At 39.6% G+C, this 17,786-nt stretch overlaps 1 protein-coding gene across 5 annotated transcripts in view; it reads right to left on the bottom strand.

Moving 5' to 3' along the window:
* The window catches only part of fbxo41 (F-box protein 41), a 56,450-nt gene that overhangs the window by 32,822 nt on the left and 5,842 nt on the right, over positions 1–17,786 (bottom strand). For 4 of the 5 annotated variants that reach the window (XM_079678383.1, XM_079678386.1, XM_079678387.1 and 1 more), the window contains exons 2-3: positions 8,622–9,425; positions 8,038–8,267 (exon numbers count right to left, since the gene is read on the bottom strand). In XM_079678383.1, the coding sequence (XP_079534509.1) occupies positions 8,038–8,267; positions 8,622–9,170 (779 nt within the window). In that variant the 5' untranslated portion in view covers positions 9,171–9,425. Of the gene's footprint in view, positions 1–8,037; positions 8,268–8,621; positions 9,426–9,696; positions 9,718–17,786 lie in introns of those variants that run through there. The other variant, XM_079678385.1, reaches the window with a different exon arrangement.

Here is a 17,786-nt window from a genome sequence, read left to right as displayed (position 1 = left end):
CAATATCAGCTGTCTACAGAACCATACTGAACCCCAGTTCATCACAGTCCTATCAGCTAACAGTGTAACATGCACTGACAGTCCTAACAAAATGGGAAAGAAGACAGACGAGTCTTAAACTATCTAGGTTAAACTAACTAACTAGGTTAAACTATCCTTCCTGTACCTCTTTTCCTTCGTGCTCAAAGCTATTCATCCAGCCTCAAGGACACGCATGTCAGTTTCTTCCATCTTATGTTAGAAATAAACAGTCCTCGCTCATAAATCCTGCTCTATCTGAGGGCTAACATGCATGCGCTACATTCTGGGCTATTTAATATCATGCAGAAGCCTTTCTTATTATACGCCACTTCATATCGCTGCTGGAAATCTGGACGCAGTCCGTACTCAGAGTATCATCCTCTATAAGCTGCTTTATATTGTACATTATAGCTGAATAGCTAACTGAGGATATCCAGTCCAAGCAAATGAGCTCTGTAAGTACGTCAGAATGCAGTGTGTCAAAGAATATTTTGACATTTCAACATATTACACATCAAGAAATAGCGTGGAAGTGTTTGGTGTCGATGCTTTTTTATGACATTGGATCACCAATGTTTAGGAATATTATAAATATTCACTGTGCTTTAACATTTGATTAAAACCCAGGACCTTGAGAACGTCCATCTTCACAGGAGTATTCAAACTAATTACATTCTGAGATGTATTGCAGATCACATTCTTACCCTGATTTCTATTCATTAGAGGGCCTTGGAAGTCCCGCCACGCTAATACTGCACGCTCCCCTCTCTTTTAGAAACTGCCGTTAATGAGGCGAGTTCACTCTCTCTCCACCCTGACAGCTTCGCTTTGCATTCGAGATTGCTGCCCGAGCTTGCTTATCCAGAGGAGGCACAGCGACAGCAAATAGCCAGACTCCTGCATGCTCTGTGGAGCCCCCGCCTTTTATATGCTGCACAGGGCACTCTTACTCTATCATAGCTGGTTGTAGGAATAAATCAAGCCTTAGAGTTGTGGTCTACTGCAGCAACTGTGTGTGTGTGTGTGTGTGTGTGTGTGCGTGCGTGCGTGCGTGCGTGCGTGCGTGTGTGTGTATGTGTGTGTGTTGAAAACCTGACAGCAATTGTACTGCTCTCCTCCTCTTCCTCAATACAAAGCCGATGAACAGCTGCACAATTTAATTCAAACATCTGCAATGCTGCATCACTTAGTCCCTGCTCTGTTTGTACAGCACATGAGGAGAGTACAATAAAACCCAATCTGAAGCAACAATGGTAAAACACACAGCCTAATTATCACCTTCCACACACAAAGGGCCATGTTAAGCTTCACAAAGGAAGTATTTGTTGTCGTGCTGCATCCAACAATTATTTATATTGTCTTTACTTTTCCAATTATTTTCTCACTTAATTGGTTCCGTGTGTTCCAGACTCTTTGCTTTCTATTATTGCTCTGCATGCTTTTAAATGATCTCAATGACTTTGTAATTTTAATCCCCTTTTTTATTCTTTTCAGGGTGACTTTGTAACATCTGTGCAGGGACTCTGAAAAACAGCTTCTTGTCAAACTGTGGCACATTTACAGCAATGCTAATTAATGTGCCCTGCCTATGTTAAATACCTTTTAAATAAAATAAAACACTGTAACACACAACATTATTGCTGTTTTGTGCACTTAATGCTGTCTTCAAATAGCTATTCTTGTCTGATTGACAGACCCAAACTAATGAATAAGAAAAAGAACAGCAGCAAATCATGTTTGTTATATATGCATTAATGACAATTCTCAAATGATAAATCAATAACTCAAATTGATGCAGAACATTTCATTTAGTCAATTGACTAATAACCTAATTGTTTGAAGTCCAACTGGTTTTAGGGCTGGAGTAATGGTCTTCTCAGATTGCACCGGTCTTAATATGACTATAAAAAACCATGGACAACTCATACAAGCTTTTCCCACAAGAAGACAAACAATTAGGTATTCAAATGAAAGTAGCAGGGTTCATACACTTTTTCACCAATGATTTTAAATGACTTCTCCATGACCTTTACCTCATTTTCCATGACCAAAAAAATAACTCTTTCTCAGCGGTACCACTGAAACATTTTTTTTTTACATGGTAAACTGGAAAATAAGGTCTGCATATGAAACATGTTGTGCCTATCTAAAACAAATCAAGGCTAACTAGCTCCTACAGACTAGCCACTGTAGACTAGAGGGCGTGATTATAAAACTCTCTCACCAGCGAAATACCTCGACAGTTAAATGCCATTTTACGTTTCATTACTATACGATACAGTATTTATTATCATTATAGTATTACTATTTCAGCGATTAGATAACATATAAATTATATTTGATGCAACTTTGGTTACATTTCCATGACTTTTCCAAAACTTTGGGAAAAATATTGTTTTCCATAACTTTTCCAGGGCCTGGAATTAGCATTTTGAATTTCCATGACTTTTCCAGGTTTTTAATGACCGTAGGAACCCTGAAGTAGTGATTATCTGACTGCTACTGGAGCAAACAGTATTATTGTCTGTTTTTCAGCGGGACCCCGCCATCACTTCCATGTATGAAACAGATCACAAACTGAAGATAAAGACCTACAGTAAGTTAATCAGAGATATTCTTTAAAATGATACTGGAACAATGATACCACACAATAGCCATGCTAGAGATTAAAATATTTTCATTGAAAGTCAACAACAAACCCTGCTGTGCCATCAAGCAAATGTAAATTGCTGGAAAGATTAAGACAGTATTCGACATATTTCTGAGACAGACACAATATGAGGCTGTTTTCATACTTTGTGAGTGTGCAGCACGCTGAATGACGGAGATAACCGTCCCATCATTTTTCATTTCTCCTCCGGATCCGGTTTCTGCTGATTACAGCTGCTCTCATTTATTGCAGCCGCTATCAAATCACTTAACAGCCGTGCTTGACAGACTCTGTTATTCATTTAGTTATGACTGCTACAGTCTAGTGTGATGTTTATCAGTAAGTGTTTGCAGTGACTGTTACAGAGTGAGCATGGTGTGCATTTTTGTGTGTTGTTGTTTGTGTTGTGTACAAACTAAACTGCAGCCTGACATTATAATGAAGAAAATCGAACAGCATCTGAGGCGTCTTCTATGCTCTTCATACTTATTTACAGCAAGTGCAGAATAAATGATAAGGGTTGTGTCGTATTTTCAGCTAGTGAGAGCTTTCTCTGGTTACATAGCAACACATAGAGAGGTGACTGGCATGTTTAGCATTTGACAACACTGATGTGCAACATGAGGCGTACATTTCTCCTTGAAGGAGTTTCTGCGACTTTGTGCGAAGTCACTCGACATTATCAAAGGTTGTTCAAAGAATCAGCTGAGTGTATGGCAACCATGTTTATCCAATCGGCTGCTCTGTGTCTGTTAACTTCTGCTCAGTCATCAACCCTGCTGAACATTCACCGGCTCTGATGCTCTTTTTCCACCTCAGACCTACTCTGTGTTTAAGAGTCTGAAAGAGCTTACTGTTTGACTGCCAGCCTCTCCTCTGAGTTTGTAATGTGTGTGTGTGCTGTGTGTGTGTGTGTGTGTGTGTGTGTGTGTGTGTGTGTGTGTGTGTGTGTGTGTGTGTGTGTGTGTGTGTGTGTGTGTGTGTGTGTGTGTGTGTGTGTGTGTGTGTGTGTGTGTGTGTGTGTGTGTGTGTGTGTGTGTGTGTGTGTGTGTGTGTGTGTGGGTGTGTGTGTCTGTGTGTTTGTGTGTGTGTGTCTGTGTGTCTGTGTGTCTGTGTGACTGGGCTGCAGGCATGACTAGGAGGCAGTCACTGAGCCGGGGCAGGGTATGCCCTTCCCAGTCTGACGCTGCCACGTTTGGGATGCACTACCACAGCTAACCTTTACAACCGAGGGGCGGGACTTAATTAAAGAAAAGCACACTTGTCTTCTGCTCTTTCGACCGGATGAAACACTGTTTTGTATCTTACCATCACAAGATCAGCCAGTGCAACTTCTGTTACAAGTTCAGCTGTCTCTGCAGGGATGGGAAAAATAGAAGGATTTTGTAACATTGACAGACAACAAAGAGACACTTTGAGTCAGCTCTAACCTGCAGGATCCAAGAGGAACGACTACAGTACATGTGTTCATATTTATTGTCAATTACTGCAGCATCACTAAACGCACGCCATCTCAAGAGCAGTGAAACTTAATGGACGACGCTCGTGCTAAAACAATTAGTTGATTAACCTTATCAACAAACAACACATTACTGCCTGATAAAAGTTATTTCTCTTTCTCTGATTTTTGCGACTGGGAAATAAAATGTGGATGCTTTAGAGCCGCTGGACGGCCTTTAACGTGAGAATCACTACAACGGTAAAGCCACAAAGATTCTGGAACACAGATCGAATGAACACTGGAAACTGACAGCATCAACTTTCTATGAACACATCATATCGGCCGCCAAAGACATTTTTGAACAGAGACCTGGGATACATCTTCCTCTGTGCACTGTACCAGCATTTTTCACATGGCTGAAGCTCCAAGCTAAGGTCACATGATAACAATCAAGTCATGCATGGCATCAGTTTTATCAATATGTGAAAATGATTGACTTTATATCCTCTGATATTTTAAAGATGAACTTGTAATTGAAATGAATCAATAGATTAACGGGTGATGAAAATGATTGGTAGTTACAGCCGTACATGACACATATTATAATGCCTCACTATTAATATCCAAAGGTAATGTACATATCAAAGACCTTTGATATGTACATTACCTATGATACCTTAACAAAGAATCACACACATACATACGTTGCAGTGCCATGTGCAGTTGTGTGTTTTTGATGAGATTAGACGCCTTGGAGAGCGCCTTTCTGTCCCAGACCTACTGTTGACATTCAGGCCTGATAAAGAAAGTGAGTAGAAGAGATAAAACCCCAGAGGAAGATAGAAAGACGAGGCTGGCTGTCCTTTCAGATAAAGACACAGCACAGACACCAGATGACTCTCATATGAGCCTTGGATGACACTTGTTGATCACTTTAACAAAGGAAATAGACGTGAACATTGCTATTGTGTTTGAGGATATTTAAGTACTACACCTCAATCTGCACAAGTAGTCAAAAACGACATGATTTATAGCCTTCTTTTCCCGTTACATTGTTATTGTGCCTCGAAATTCCCTTCTGTAAACATTGTCATTAATAATGAATAAGAAACTGTTTGACTTTTGAAATTGGTAGAATATTTTAATGGAAATTCAAAGCATCTATAAAAACCTCATTAGTGAGAGAGGAAGAAGGCAAACCAATTTGTAAAATATAATAGGATGCAATATTTTAATGTATTGCCTTTCATTTCAACATAAACGTAATGAATGTTTGCTTCTAGCCTGTCAAACCGAATACAGCACCAATGTTGGGACCACACAGTAAATTACTCCAGTATTAATTTCAATAAAAGCTCTGAAACTCCGGTCTCACTCGCTTCAAGTGGCATTCTGCTGGAGAGCTTCAAATGTTCATCAGATTCAGAGCCAGCGATAACTCGCATCACCACGCTGTGATTTATATCCAAGAGCTCCTTCTATTTACAGCAGCCGTACTTTTAACTAGTTCATGAAGCAGCATGGCAGCTTTATTGAGGAGGGGGTGGGGGGTGGGGGGGGGGAGGGGGTGGGCATTCAGCTTGAGCAGATAACCAGCCCTGCAGGGCACTGGTGCACGGAGACAGCAGCGGGACAGATACTGACCACATCTGGTGGGTGGATGCTACTGAGCATTACACCATCAACAGATAGGAAGAGGTGAAGGAGAGGAGGGGAAGGTGAGCGAGGGTTTGTGTGCATGACAATATGTTTTATAAAAAGAAGAGCGAGGAATAGTTAGGAGCCATCTGTAATGAGGTCAAGGGTGGGGAAGTTGGTATTCAAGTGTTTTCATGTTGGTTTATTTCTGCTGCTACAATTTATACTCCTTAAACTCTTCAATATAACACTGAGCTCGGTAACTTGGCAATTTATTTTTCACACCACATAAATGGAACAGATTACAGAAGGTGTTTGAATTAGACGAGAATGTGTCGGTACATATATTTAATAATATGCTACAAGAAATGTTTGTTGTATTTTTTTGTTTTATCTGATATTGTGTCTCCTCTTCCATCACCCAGAACAGCTGTTTTGCACAATTATAATGTATATTCAATCCAATGCCATTATATGTGCCTACTGCCTATAGTATAGTTCTATATATTCCTGTAATCTAGACTGAATTTGTAAATACTTGCTGCAAGTTTAACATTTTTAAATGTTTTACTATGTATACTTGCCGCTAATGTTAATTTGTATAATATTTGTATCTTATGGTATATTTTAATAATTTGTAACTTTTGTAATGCTTGACACTGCTGCTGGAACAACATATTTTTAAATGTTCTTCGATCTATCGATCTATTTCTACATGTTGTTTTTGATTGCTGTTGTTGTACATATGTTCTTCTTCGCAGAGTAGTTATTATATGGTTTTGTTACTTTTTTCATAATCGTACTGTTGTATATCATTCCTTAAAGCCCCTGTCACACTGTCCCGAAATTGACACCCGATGGACACACGATTAAGGAAATGTTCAAATTCGGCTCTGATCGTAACAACATCGGGCCATTCGTGAGGGCATCTTAAGCCATCGTATGACCGCCGGTGGAGTTTCTCAGGCTTCGGCAGCAACTTCGTGAGCGGCAACTTCGTAAGGCACTCGTGAGGGCATCTTGTCAAATCGTGAGAGCATCTTGTTATCATCTGTGCCATCGGGCATTCGCCCTCACTCTGATCGGGGCGAATGCCCGATGGCACCGATGATAACAAGATGCTCTCACGATGGCCTTACGAAGGGCAAAATTGACACACGAATTCAACACGAAAATGAACCTTCGCAAGGTCCTTCGGCAATTTTTTGGCATGCCAAAGATTTTGCCACCGCTCACGAAGTTGCTGCCGGAGCCTAAGAAACTTCACCGGCGATCATACGATGGCTTAAGATGCCCTCACGAATGGCCCGATGTTGTTACGATCAGAGCCGAATTTGAACATTTCCTTTATCGTGTGTCCATCGGGTTGTTTTAATGCACAACAAAATCATGTAAAAATATTATGTAAATAACCCAATTTGTGTTCTGTGAAACTGAAAAGGATATAATATATTATTTCGAAGGCGAGTTGACAGGAAGTTGTTGTTGCTATGGAAACAACATTACGGAGAAAACTTAATATCTTCTACATACAAAGAGGGATAAAGTAAAGAACAAAGTCTGAAAATATCAGTACAGTATCATAGTACTTTAACATAATCGTTTTTGTTACTTTCGTTGCAGTTGTATGTCTTAAATGTAATGTAAATGTTGCCTTTGTGTGTGGTTCGGGGCCATCTTCGTGCAAAATTCACAATTCCATATTCGTGTGTCCATCGGGTGTCAATTTCGGGACAGTGTGATGGGGGCTTTACCGACATGTAAGCTAGTTATTTGTTTTATTATACTTTTTCCTCACTGTTGTTGTTATCATTTGTGCTGTACACAGTACACTGCTGATCTGTGTGTTAATTTAGAACATTGTAAATCTGAATTTAGAGCATTGTTGTGAAAGAGATGCCCCTTGATGTTGATGTTAATGATAATGATAGTTAATGATAATGACCCCACCATAAGCCATGTAAACTATAACCTTTGTAAAAGCAAGAGAGATTGATCCACCAACAAACTGAAATCACAATGAAAATTAGGGCTGAAATAGGGACTGATATTCCAATCGACAATTTAGGTGACATCTTTACCTCCTAACCAACAGCGAAAACACAAAGTTGTTGCATCACAGGTAATGAAAACCAGCAAATGTTCACATTTCACTCATTCCAAGCAGTGGACTAATTCTTTAAAATTTGAATTCATGAACAAATATTAGCCGTTTTAGGAAAACCACCAACAAGCCAGCTACAGCTGTAAGACTAGACTGAGTCTGAAGAACAGATGAACCACTTACTGCTGTTTGTGATTGAGTTCCTGCTCCTTGTTCACCAGGTCCTGTTTGAGGTTAGCCAGCATTTCCACAGAGACGTCCACCTGCCGGGAGAGTTCGGAGGCCTTGTCCTCCAGGTCCTGCTTCTCCTGGCTCAGATGGTCGCTCTCCAGTTTGGCCCGCTCCAGCTCAGAGCTTTTCCTCTCCAGCTCTGACTGAAGACGACCAACGCGGACCGCTATTTTCTGCTCCACCTGCATCAGAAAGAGGAACTTGAGCAGCCGATTGTCCCGTTAAAGTACCAACATTGTGTGAAGCATAACTAGTTATACAAATTAGATCAATAGCTAAGTAGTTACCACATTCTTTTAAAAACATTTTTGTCAGAGAACATCTTCACGTCATATTGTTTGGTAGAACCACTTGGGGGTGCTAAAGTCAGAAATGTTGTAATTCAACACAACACGGGGTGATATAAAGTTATACTTTTATTTTAAGTTTTCTTTGTCTGTTTAGATTGTAATCTCTACTTCGCAGATTGTCTGTAACTATATCAGCCACACTTGGCTAACCAAGTGAATTCTGAAAACCTTAATGATCATACTGACCTCTTCAGAAAGCTTCTCCAGCCTTTCATCCAGCTCCAGCCGCTCAAACGCCCGGGCTTTTAGCCTGGCTAAGCCCTCCTCATACGCTGCCTCCACCGCACTAGCTGCTACGTTAGCTGCCACCGCTACAGCTGTGTTGGGGTTTCCATGGGGACCAGGGTCTGCAGATGTCATGGCTTTCTTCATAAAAATCTCCCCCAGGGGAAACTCCACATTGGGTATATACCGGGCTGCAGTGTTGGAGTTAGCCGGGGTCAAACACAAGTCGTCCGCACAAGGAAGCTCCCGACAAGGGAAGCGGCGCTCCTTTAGAGCCGAGGGTCGCAGCGGCTCGAAGGGGTCGTTGCTGTTCACAGGAGCGAGGAGAGCTCCCTGGGCCACTAGAGGCAGCAAAGCAGCAGCGTCACAAACACTGTTGGACTTGGAGAGGACGTAGAGGGTCTCGTATGTGTGGTTGTATTCCAGGTGGGCACGTAAGGACGACAGGCTTCGGAAGCGCTTGTGCTCCCCGCAGCGAGGACAGCGGTATGGCAGGTCCAGAGAGGCCATGCCGTGCAGATACTGCCGGAGGGGGGGGGGCTCACGCCGCACAGCCGCAGCGCCAGTATGAGGGCAAAGATGTCAAGCGTTTGACAGATCCTCTCATGCTGAAAACAGGGCAACAGGGGGACAACGGCAAGTGGGTAGCAGGAAGAGAGATCCCATGTGCTAAGAAGGAGCGTGGCTTAGTCACATGACCACACATAGTGGCAACATTCAACTGGTGTCCTCAATTCATCCGTCAGGGTCCGCCTGCCGGATTTCCTAGACACAGAGCAAGAGAGTAAAGGTGAGTTTAACAAATGTATGCTGTACATCTTGGTCAAACATCAAATTAGATTAAGGGTCACATGGACAAATAGGACTTAATCTAGGCCAGGCCAGGCCAGGCCAGGCCAGGCCAGGCCAGGCAAGGCAAGGCAAGGCAAGGCAAGGCAAGGCAAGGCAAGGCAAGGCAAGGCAAGGCAAGGCAAGGCAAGGCAAGGCAAGGCAAGGCAAGGCAAGGCAAGGCAAGTTTATTTATATAGGACCTTACAACACAAGGCAATCCAAGGTGCTTTACAAAAATGAAAGACATTCAGACAAAGGCATTTAAAAACAGTCATTAAAAAGAAAAGATAATAAAAGAAACATTAAAAGAAAAAATACATCAATAAAAAGTACATCAATAAAAAGTTACAGTGCTGTTTAAGATATGAATAGTTCACGCAGAAGTTCCATTTTACTGATGCCTTTCTTTAAGGTTTCTCCGAACATGAGCTGTGTACGCTTGTATGGCACATACTGTACGTCCCGAGCAGCATACACAGAGAAAACCAGCCAGGACAAAGTCCCCAGACTGGATTTAAAAGCAGCAGTATTTTGAAATCAATTATTTGACACACAGGAAATCAGTGTAAAGACTTCAGAACAGGAGTGATGTGATCCACTTTCTTAGTGTTAGTGAGGACTCGAGCAGCAGCGTTCTGAATCAGCTGCAGCGTTCTAATATATTTTTTAGTGAGACCTGTAAAGACACCATTACAGTAGTCAAGTCTACTGAAGAAAAAAGCATGGAAAAGTTTTTCCAAATCCTGCTGTGACATTAGTGTTTTTATCCTAGATATGTTCTTTAGGTGATAGTAGGCTGATTTAGTAACTGTTTTAATGTGACTGTTGAAACTCAGGTCAGAGTCCATGGCTACACCTAGATTTCTGGCTTTATCTGTTGTTTTGAACATTGCAGACTGAAGCTCAGCGCTAACTTTGATACGTTCTGCCTTGGCTCCAAAAACCATTACCTCAGTTTTGTCTTTGTTTAATTGGAGAAAGTTCTGACACATCCAGTCATTGATTTGTTCAATGCACTTACTCAGTGTTTTAACTGGAGAATAGTCTCCTGGTGAAATGGTGTGTCATCAAGAGGCCCCAAGATGGAGCCTTGAGGCACCCCACATGTCATATTTGTCAACTCAGATTTGTATTTACCTATAGAAACAAAGTTGTTTCAGTCCTTAGGATTCAAACCAATTTAAAAGTAGCTCCCAAGCTGAAAAAGTGTGGGCACCCCTGTTGTACACAAATCCAAGACTGACGCTCACAGAGTCCTTTAAGGATTCAAACTAATTTAGAACTGTTGATGAAAGTCTCACCCGGTTTTCCAGTCGGTCTAGTAATATGTTGTGGTCAACAGTGTCAAACGCAGCACTGAGATCTAATAATACTAACACTGAACTTCTGCCACTGTCTGTGTTTAAGTGGATGTCATTGAAGACCTTTACAAGAGCAGTCTCAGTGCTGTGGTTTGGCCGAAATCTAGTTTAATAAATAACAGACTCTTGATGACAAAGAGTAATCCTACCCAACAAATTACCTCATCCCATCATTTTATCTTATCTAAGTGCAACCGCAAAACAAAATACTGAAGAGCTTTTTTTAAACAATTATATCAAAGATGCAACAAGGCCAACTTAATCCTGCTACTTTAACTTTTACGGATTCCAACAACTATGCAGACATTTAATAAACCATTTGTCAGTTTCAAACGAGGAAAGAAATATCACAAATTAACACATTTTATAACTGCCATCTGCCAATAAAAGAGAACAATTTGTTCATGAAGTTGATAGCATGAAATCAGTATTCTGATGCTTCTTTTAAAAATGTGAATACAAGTCAGATTATACTCTGCATCAGAAATAATCGTAAAACAAAAAAATATATAATAATATAATATATATAAAAACTGCTCCAAAATTCAGGTAATTTCTCAATCACACACACAATCAAGGTGGCAAAGATCGGCCAACATTGTCCTATGAAAGATAAAGTCAGATTTCATGTATATTGTTAAAGGACTATTTGACTGATTGCTTTCAAATGAATAAAGAGCTTTTAACTGTGCCAGTCCATGTCTCCATTTGTATCACTCCAGTGTCCTACTGTGTCTGAACTCTAAGTAGGAATATTTTTAAGTTTAGTGGTCGAGGAACATGAAACCTGTTTTTTTACCATGGCTTGCGAAGCAAACTCATGCACTTGTACCCTGAAAGACTCAGAGGAAGACTAGGGGGGGAGAGTAGGGTAAAGGAAATGGCTCCATTAGTGAGAGTGCTTGTTAGCGCCAATAGCATCTTCTAGTCTGAAATCTCAGGTCAGCTCACAATCCACTGAGTTCTTTACCAGAGGGTCTGGTTACTCAAAGAGAAAAACTACACTATATGTTTCCTGAGTTGTGTCCTCTTCTACTTTTGCATCCGCGGTTTCTTGTCAGCCTTAAAAAGCACCTTACTTTTTTTTAATAAAACCCCAGTAGAAAGTGAAGAAAAGATGAGTCAATAAGTGGCCTACAATAAAATCATAATATTCATTGCTGTTCCTTTTCCTCATATCTGAACAACAACATCTTGCATTTATGACCAGAGTATGGCTAACAATATTTGAAGACATATTTTCAATCATTTTCATTTATCATTTCCTACGTAGATACTGAGCAGAGTCGCGCTGCTGCAAGAGCATTGCATCACTCTTTATCCAATTACCCAGGCCCCTGGTGAAAGAAAGAGTCAGCATGCCAGCCTCCAGTAGTTCCCTTGCATCAGGTCCTCAAATCAAAGTGCAATTCTCTGTTCAAGCTAAATTATATTTGCAATATCTTATCTTTACTGGAAACTGGTAAGAGGCTGGTGCGCTCTTCACTATGAAAATGACCCAAAAAAATGTAGTCATCACATTGGATCATCTATCTAACTGACAGGATATAGATTCAGTTCAGTATTTCGGAGATAAAGTTGCATTACTTAAAGCAGTGACAAGATTACATCATACTGTAGTATAGCAGCAAAGCCTTATCTTAAATATAAAGGAAATATAACAGACTTAATGCCAAAACAACTTGATTTACTGTAAATGTGATATTAGACAGCAGCTTTTTATTCAAATGTACTTGAAACATACATGTTTCTTTTTACTATTTGGAAAATCCCCATCTTAAAATGGAGGCTGTTATAAAAAACATGGTTAAATGTAAAATAGCCATATCATGCCATGTTGCATTGACCATTTTATTAACCTCTTTAAAACACTACTTTGCTGCAATAATCCCACTAATTCTAACAGGTTTAGTGTTGCTCATGAATCAAAGGTCCGGACCGTAAAGTTTTCCTAATTATAACAAAATATAATATTGCTGTAATTTGCCTTTTTTGTCTGTAAAAGAACCTGCAACCCAGTCGGATCTTCAACAAAAATAAGAATATGAAAGCATTGAATTGGTGTCCGATGCTGTTTCCTCCCACATGATCTGCATATTAAGTGAATCCAATATCACAGTGTGCAGTCTGTCTCTAAACATTTGGACTCTTACAGCTCAGATGTTGTACACCAATCCAAGACTGGCGCTTAAACCAGAACAGACTCTCTCTCACAACTTTCTACAGTGGCTCATAATGAGAGAAGCAGTAGGCAGAGACATTGGCGATGTTATCACAAATCACAGATGCGTAGACCGTTCTTCACAGAGGGCTTATATACTGGAAATCCCAAAAAGCCACTGAGACTGTTATTATAAGTCTGGTGAGGCTGGGAAAGGGAGTGTACTGGCATACTGTGCCCACTTATTAAAGGAGGATTTCACAGACCCAGTCACTACACTGCAGACAGCAGGCATTCCCATCTGTTTAAAATTACGAGGAGAGGTATTTAACCGGGCAGGAAATGGAGGGAAGTGAGGCTGTTTGGTAGCCACATGTCACATCCTGCCAACGGTCTCAGCTGAGACATCCCAGAGCACTGGCTTTAATGTTGTATTGGGAAAATGCATAGTGGAAGTGTGTGTGTGTGTGTGTGTGTGTGTGTGTGTGTGTGTGTGTGTGTGTGTGTGTGTGTGTGTGTGTGTGTGTGTGTGTGTGTGTGTGTGTGTGTGTGTGTGTGTGTGTGTGTGTGTGTGTGTGTGTGTGTGTGTGTGTGTGTGTGTGTGTGTGTGTGTGTGACTTGAAAGTACAGTATCGACCCTAAACTGGATGCTCTCCTGTTGCAAGAAAAAACTATTACACGGGGAGATAAACTGGGTTTAGTCCAAAGTGACGTCATCAAATGTATTGTTTTGTCTGATCAGAAATCGAAACCCCAAAGGAATACAAACTTGTGTTTAAATATGACAAAGAGAAGCAGCACATTTTGCCTTATGAGAAGCTGGAATTAGAGAACATGTAGCACTGATTTCATTTAATTTGTTCTTGAAAATGAATCAAAGAACAAATGTATTGATCAACATTGTTGTAAATAATTAAAAAGCTTTTAAAAAAAATGAAAAGTGTTGGGAAATTTGTGAACATACGAGATAATTACAGAATCAACAATAATAACACTAGAATTACGCTTGCAGTTTCAGGCCTCAACCAACCCGTCATGATGCAACTTACATTCACATCTGTAAAAAAATACCATCACTTCATAATTATATCCTATTTTAAATGTGTGTGAAAGTCATGATAAGTATATGTATTATTTAGTTATGGGATTTTCTATAAAAAGCCATTTTATAAATGATTAAATACAAACATTAGACACCTGGTTTGATAAGCTGGGACCAAAAAACAGATACATACTGTATTTGAAAACTTCAAACTGCAGAGTGACTAGCTGTGCGACCAGATACAAGAGGTCCTTTAAGGAAATACATAGGGTTACAGGAAACTCTCAGTGCTTCTTTGTCATCCATGCACTGATCAGAAGCACATCTGCCACCATCCCAGGGCCACGTTCTGTGTCTTGGCACTATTTTGAGTACAAACATGCACAACACGGCTCTGTAATGGTGAGAGCTGACACCTGGTGCTTTGGCAAAATATCACAGAGAGTTGCTTAGTAATTAGCAGAAAGAGGCACAGTATTATAACTGATTTCTTTTAACCCTTAGATGCACGAGTGACTGGACCATACACTCTTCCATACTGTAAGTGGGTCAAAAAGGACCCGTATTAGAATCAAATGTGTTTTTATGCCATTTTTGTTATTTTGGTTAACACTTGTATAATATTTAGTATTATATTTTGGTTCACACTAGAAATATTTTATATTTAAAAAAAAAAAACGTTTCCCATAGAAAATGCATGCGGGTAATTTTTTACCCACTTATGGAAGCTTGGGGTAGTAATACAAAAACTACAATTTCTTAAAATGTAAATTAAAAATTTGAATGGCACAATATCCAAAACATGTTTTTTGAGGAATAGCTGGAATATGAAATGATAAAAAAATGTAATTACAAAGATACTTCAAGAAAACCACCTCACCGGGTCAAAAAAGACCCGCTTATGGAAGCTTGGGGTAGTAATACAAAAACTACAATTTCTTAAAGTGTATAAAATGTAAATTTGAAATGAGAATGGCATGATTTCCAAAACATGTTTTTTGGGGAATAGCTGGAATATGAAATGATAAAAAAAAATGTAATTACAAAGATACTTCAAGAAAACCACCTCACCGGGTCAAAAACGACCCGCTTATGCATCTAAGGGTTAAAAGAGATGCTTATTATGAACAAAACTGTATGTGTATCTTTCTTCTCAACACATATGCGTATAGGTACTTCTTCTTACTGTTTTTAGTTGTCTCTGATTTATGTATGTCCTGGTCTGATGGGCATACACAGTCATTAGTAAGGATCCAGATACTGTTACTGCTATACATTCTTGACTGACATGACAGGACAGTAAATTCATCCCTATAGTTGCTTGTTTTTTTGCTGTTTGAATCTTGAGCAGACTATCTCCTTATGTCCATTCTTTAACTGAGCTACTTGTTAAAGACTATTTGTTGGGAAACAGTAACAATCTCATTTCCATCATCTGTCAATCCCATGAAAGCTTTGAGAGGGTCAAACAAGCCATTAGGGTCAATGCATATACAGACCTAAATAAAACATAACATGGGTTTCAATTGGCAATGATTCATTACAACATACTCATGACTTTAAAGGCTCATTTATTTTTGATATTTTACTGTTTGCATCAAGGCAGTAACTGTTAAGCTGTGCTACACTACAGTGGGTTACTCCCACAATCCTTTCGCACAGATAAAGGTTTCTGAACATGAGGTACAGAGGGAGTCACAGATGGATATTCTGAAATAGACTGAGAGATATGATGACGAAGACTAAGAGAGGAGCAAAGGTGTGTCACGGTGATAGGGAGGGTTTTCTACTGTAGATTCTGCAAGATTTCAAAACATGTAATGAATTCATCCATTGTTAAGAGCACATTATCACTTTAAGATTTTTTTGTTTTAAAGAGCCCCTTTTGTGCTTTTGCTTTTCCTGTAGTGTGTTATAATTGTTTGTGTAAATGGTCTGCAAAGACTAAAATCCCTGTGTTCCCTCCAGAGGGAATTTCTCTATCATTACGCCTCAATTGGTCTCCTTTGTTTACTTCAGACACATAATGATATCCCTGTGAAACACGCACGCTCCTATTGGCTAGCAATCCAACAAATTGTAGGGGATGGTCTAAGGGGCGGGACATCTCTAAGTGGTTGACGAATCACAACAGAGCCGCCCAGCTAACCAATCAGAGCAGACTGAGCTCTGGTTTCACACAGAGGGTGAACAGAAGTTTAGGAAAGAAAGGGGAAAAAAGGATTAAACATCAAAGCATGTAAACATGTCACAGTAGAGGCAAAAAATAGAACTATGAACCTGAAAATGAGCATAATATGTCCTCTACAAACGTATATTAGTTTAAAACTCTTCCAAATATCATCTCTGCAAATGTTTTGTGAGGAAAAAAATGTATTTTAACATTTTTATCATTTTGTATTTCGTATATGCGATATTTCATTCTGTTTTGCATATTTTGATATATATATATTTTAACTGGAGATGAGAAAGACACTGGTCACTGATTGCTGCTGATGGATAGCAGCCTGAAGGGGATTTCTAATGCCAACAATGTGAGGGTGGGTGACTGAGAGGCACATTGTAAAGCGCTGTATTATAAAAATCTCTTTATAAATGCAGTCCATAAACCATTTGATTACATCCATCGCTCAGCCCTAATCAAAAACAAATAAGCACTCAATCATAGTTTTGAGGCATAAATATGTATATATGGCCTCCATATACTTGAGGTACAAATGTACTTCATATGATTTTTTTGTTTAGGTCTCGCATTAGCCTTCAGAGTGAGATTGTTGTGACACAGCTGGAAACATTAACGTTGGAAAAGGTATTAAATCTCGAGCGGATTTAGCAAATCTTACTTCTACACAATTCAAAATCTCACTTCAAATAAAGCATTTCAAAACTGTACCCACTATGTATGTTGTCTTTAGCTAAACGTTTGTGTACACTGCTGTTTTTAAGATGTTATCATTTAAATGAATGCGGTGCTAACACAAGTTTCAACACACAAGCTTTGCAGATCCATGCTTATAGATATTTTAATATTTTACCCCAACAATCACTGCAAGCTCAAACCATCGCAGCGGGACATCGCTGTCTGACTGAAACTTCCCAAGGTCACTCGCTTTTTAAGTTTCGCAGAAGAAATGCTTTGCTCTACTGCATGAGTAGAACAAAGCATTTCTTCTGCGAACACCCGTGGTCCAAAAGTAAAAAGTAGGTTATCTTCAGGCAGACCATGCCCTTGTGCTTTATGTTTTTTCATTTAATATTAATATTTGTAATGTTGCATTTTGTGATGCATTTTTGATTGTTAAGATCTAGGAATGGTTGTCTTTTATTGTAAGCAAAATTACTTGGATGTAAAATATGCACAGCTGTCAGCACTACAAACAACAGAGAATATAAATATGTAGGTAAAATAACCTAGAGATTTTCTTTTGGTTGTGTGGTAGTTTTTCAAATCATTGTTATTAAAGAAGATATTTCCTAGCTCACAGACTAAAGGTAATATAAAATATAAAGGTATATTCCAGATTATTTAAGCATAACTTCAACCAACCCAGCAATGCCACTTATGTTGGGTAAGTGGTTTATTAAGGAGGAATTAGTTCTCCCAGCAGAATACTTGCAGCTGCTCTGATTCTTTGAGAGCTCATCCTTTCCCGCCAAATCTAAACAAAAAAGAATTTCTATAAATGGTCAATTCCCTGAACGTGATGTTTGAAATTCAGGCCACAGCTTTT

This window comes from Notothenia rossii (assembly GCF_949606895.1).
Source record: "Notothenia rossii genome assembly, chromosome: 1".
In the NCBI taxonomy this organism is placed as follows: Eukaryota; Metazoa; Chordata; class Actinopteri; order Perciformes; family Nototheniidae; genus Notothenia; species Notothenia rossii.
Note: the sequence above shows the minus strand (reverse complement) of the source record. Positions and strands in the feature narration are given on the sequence as shown.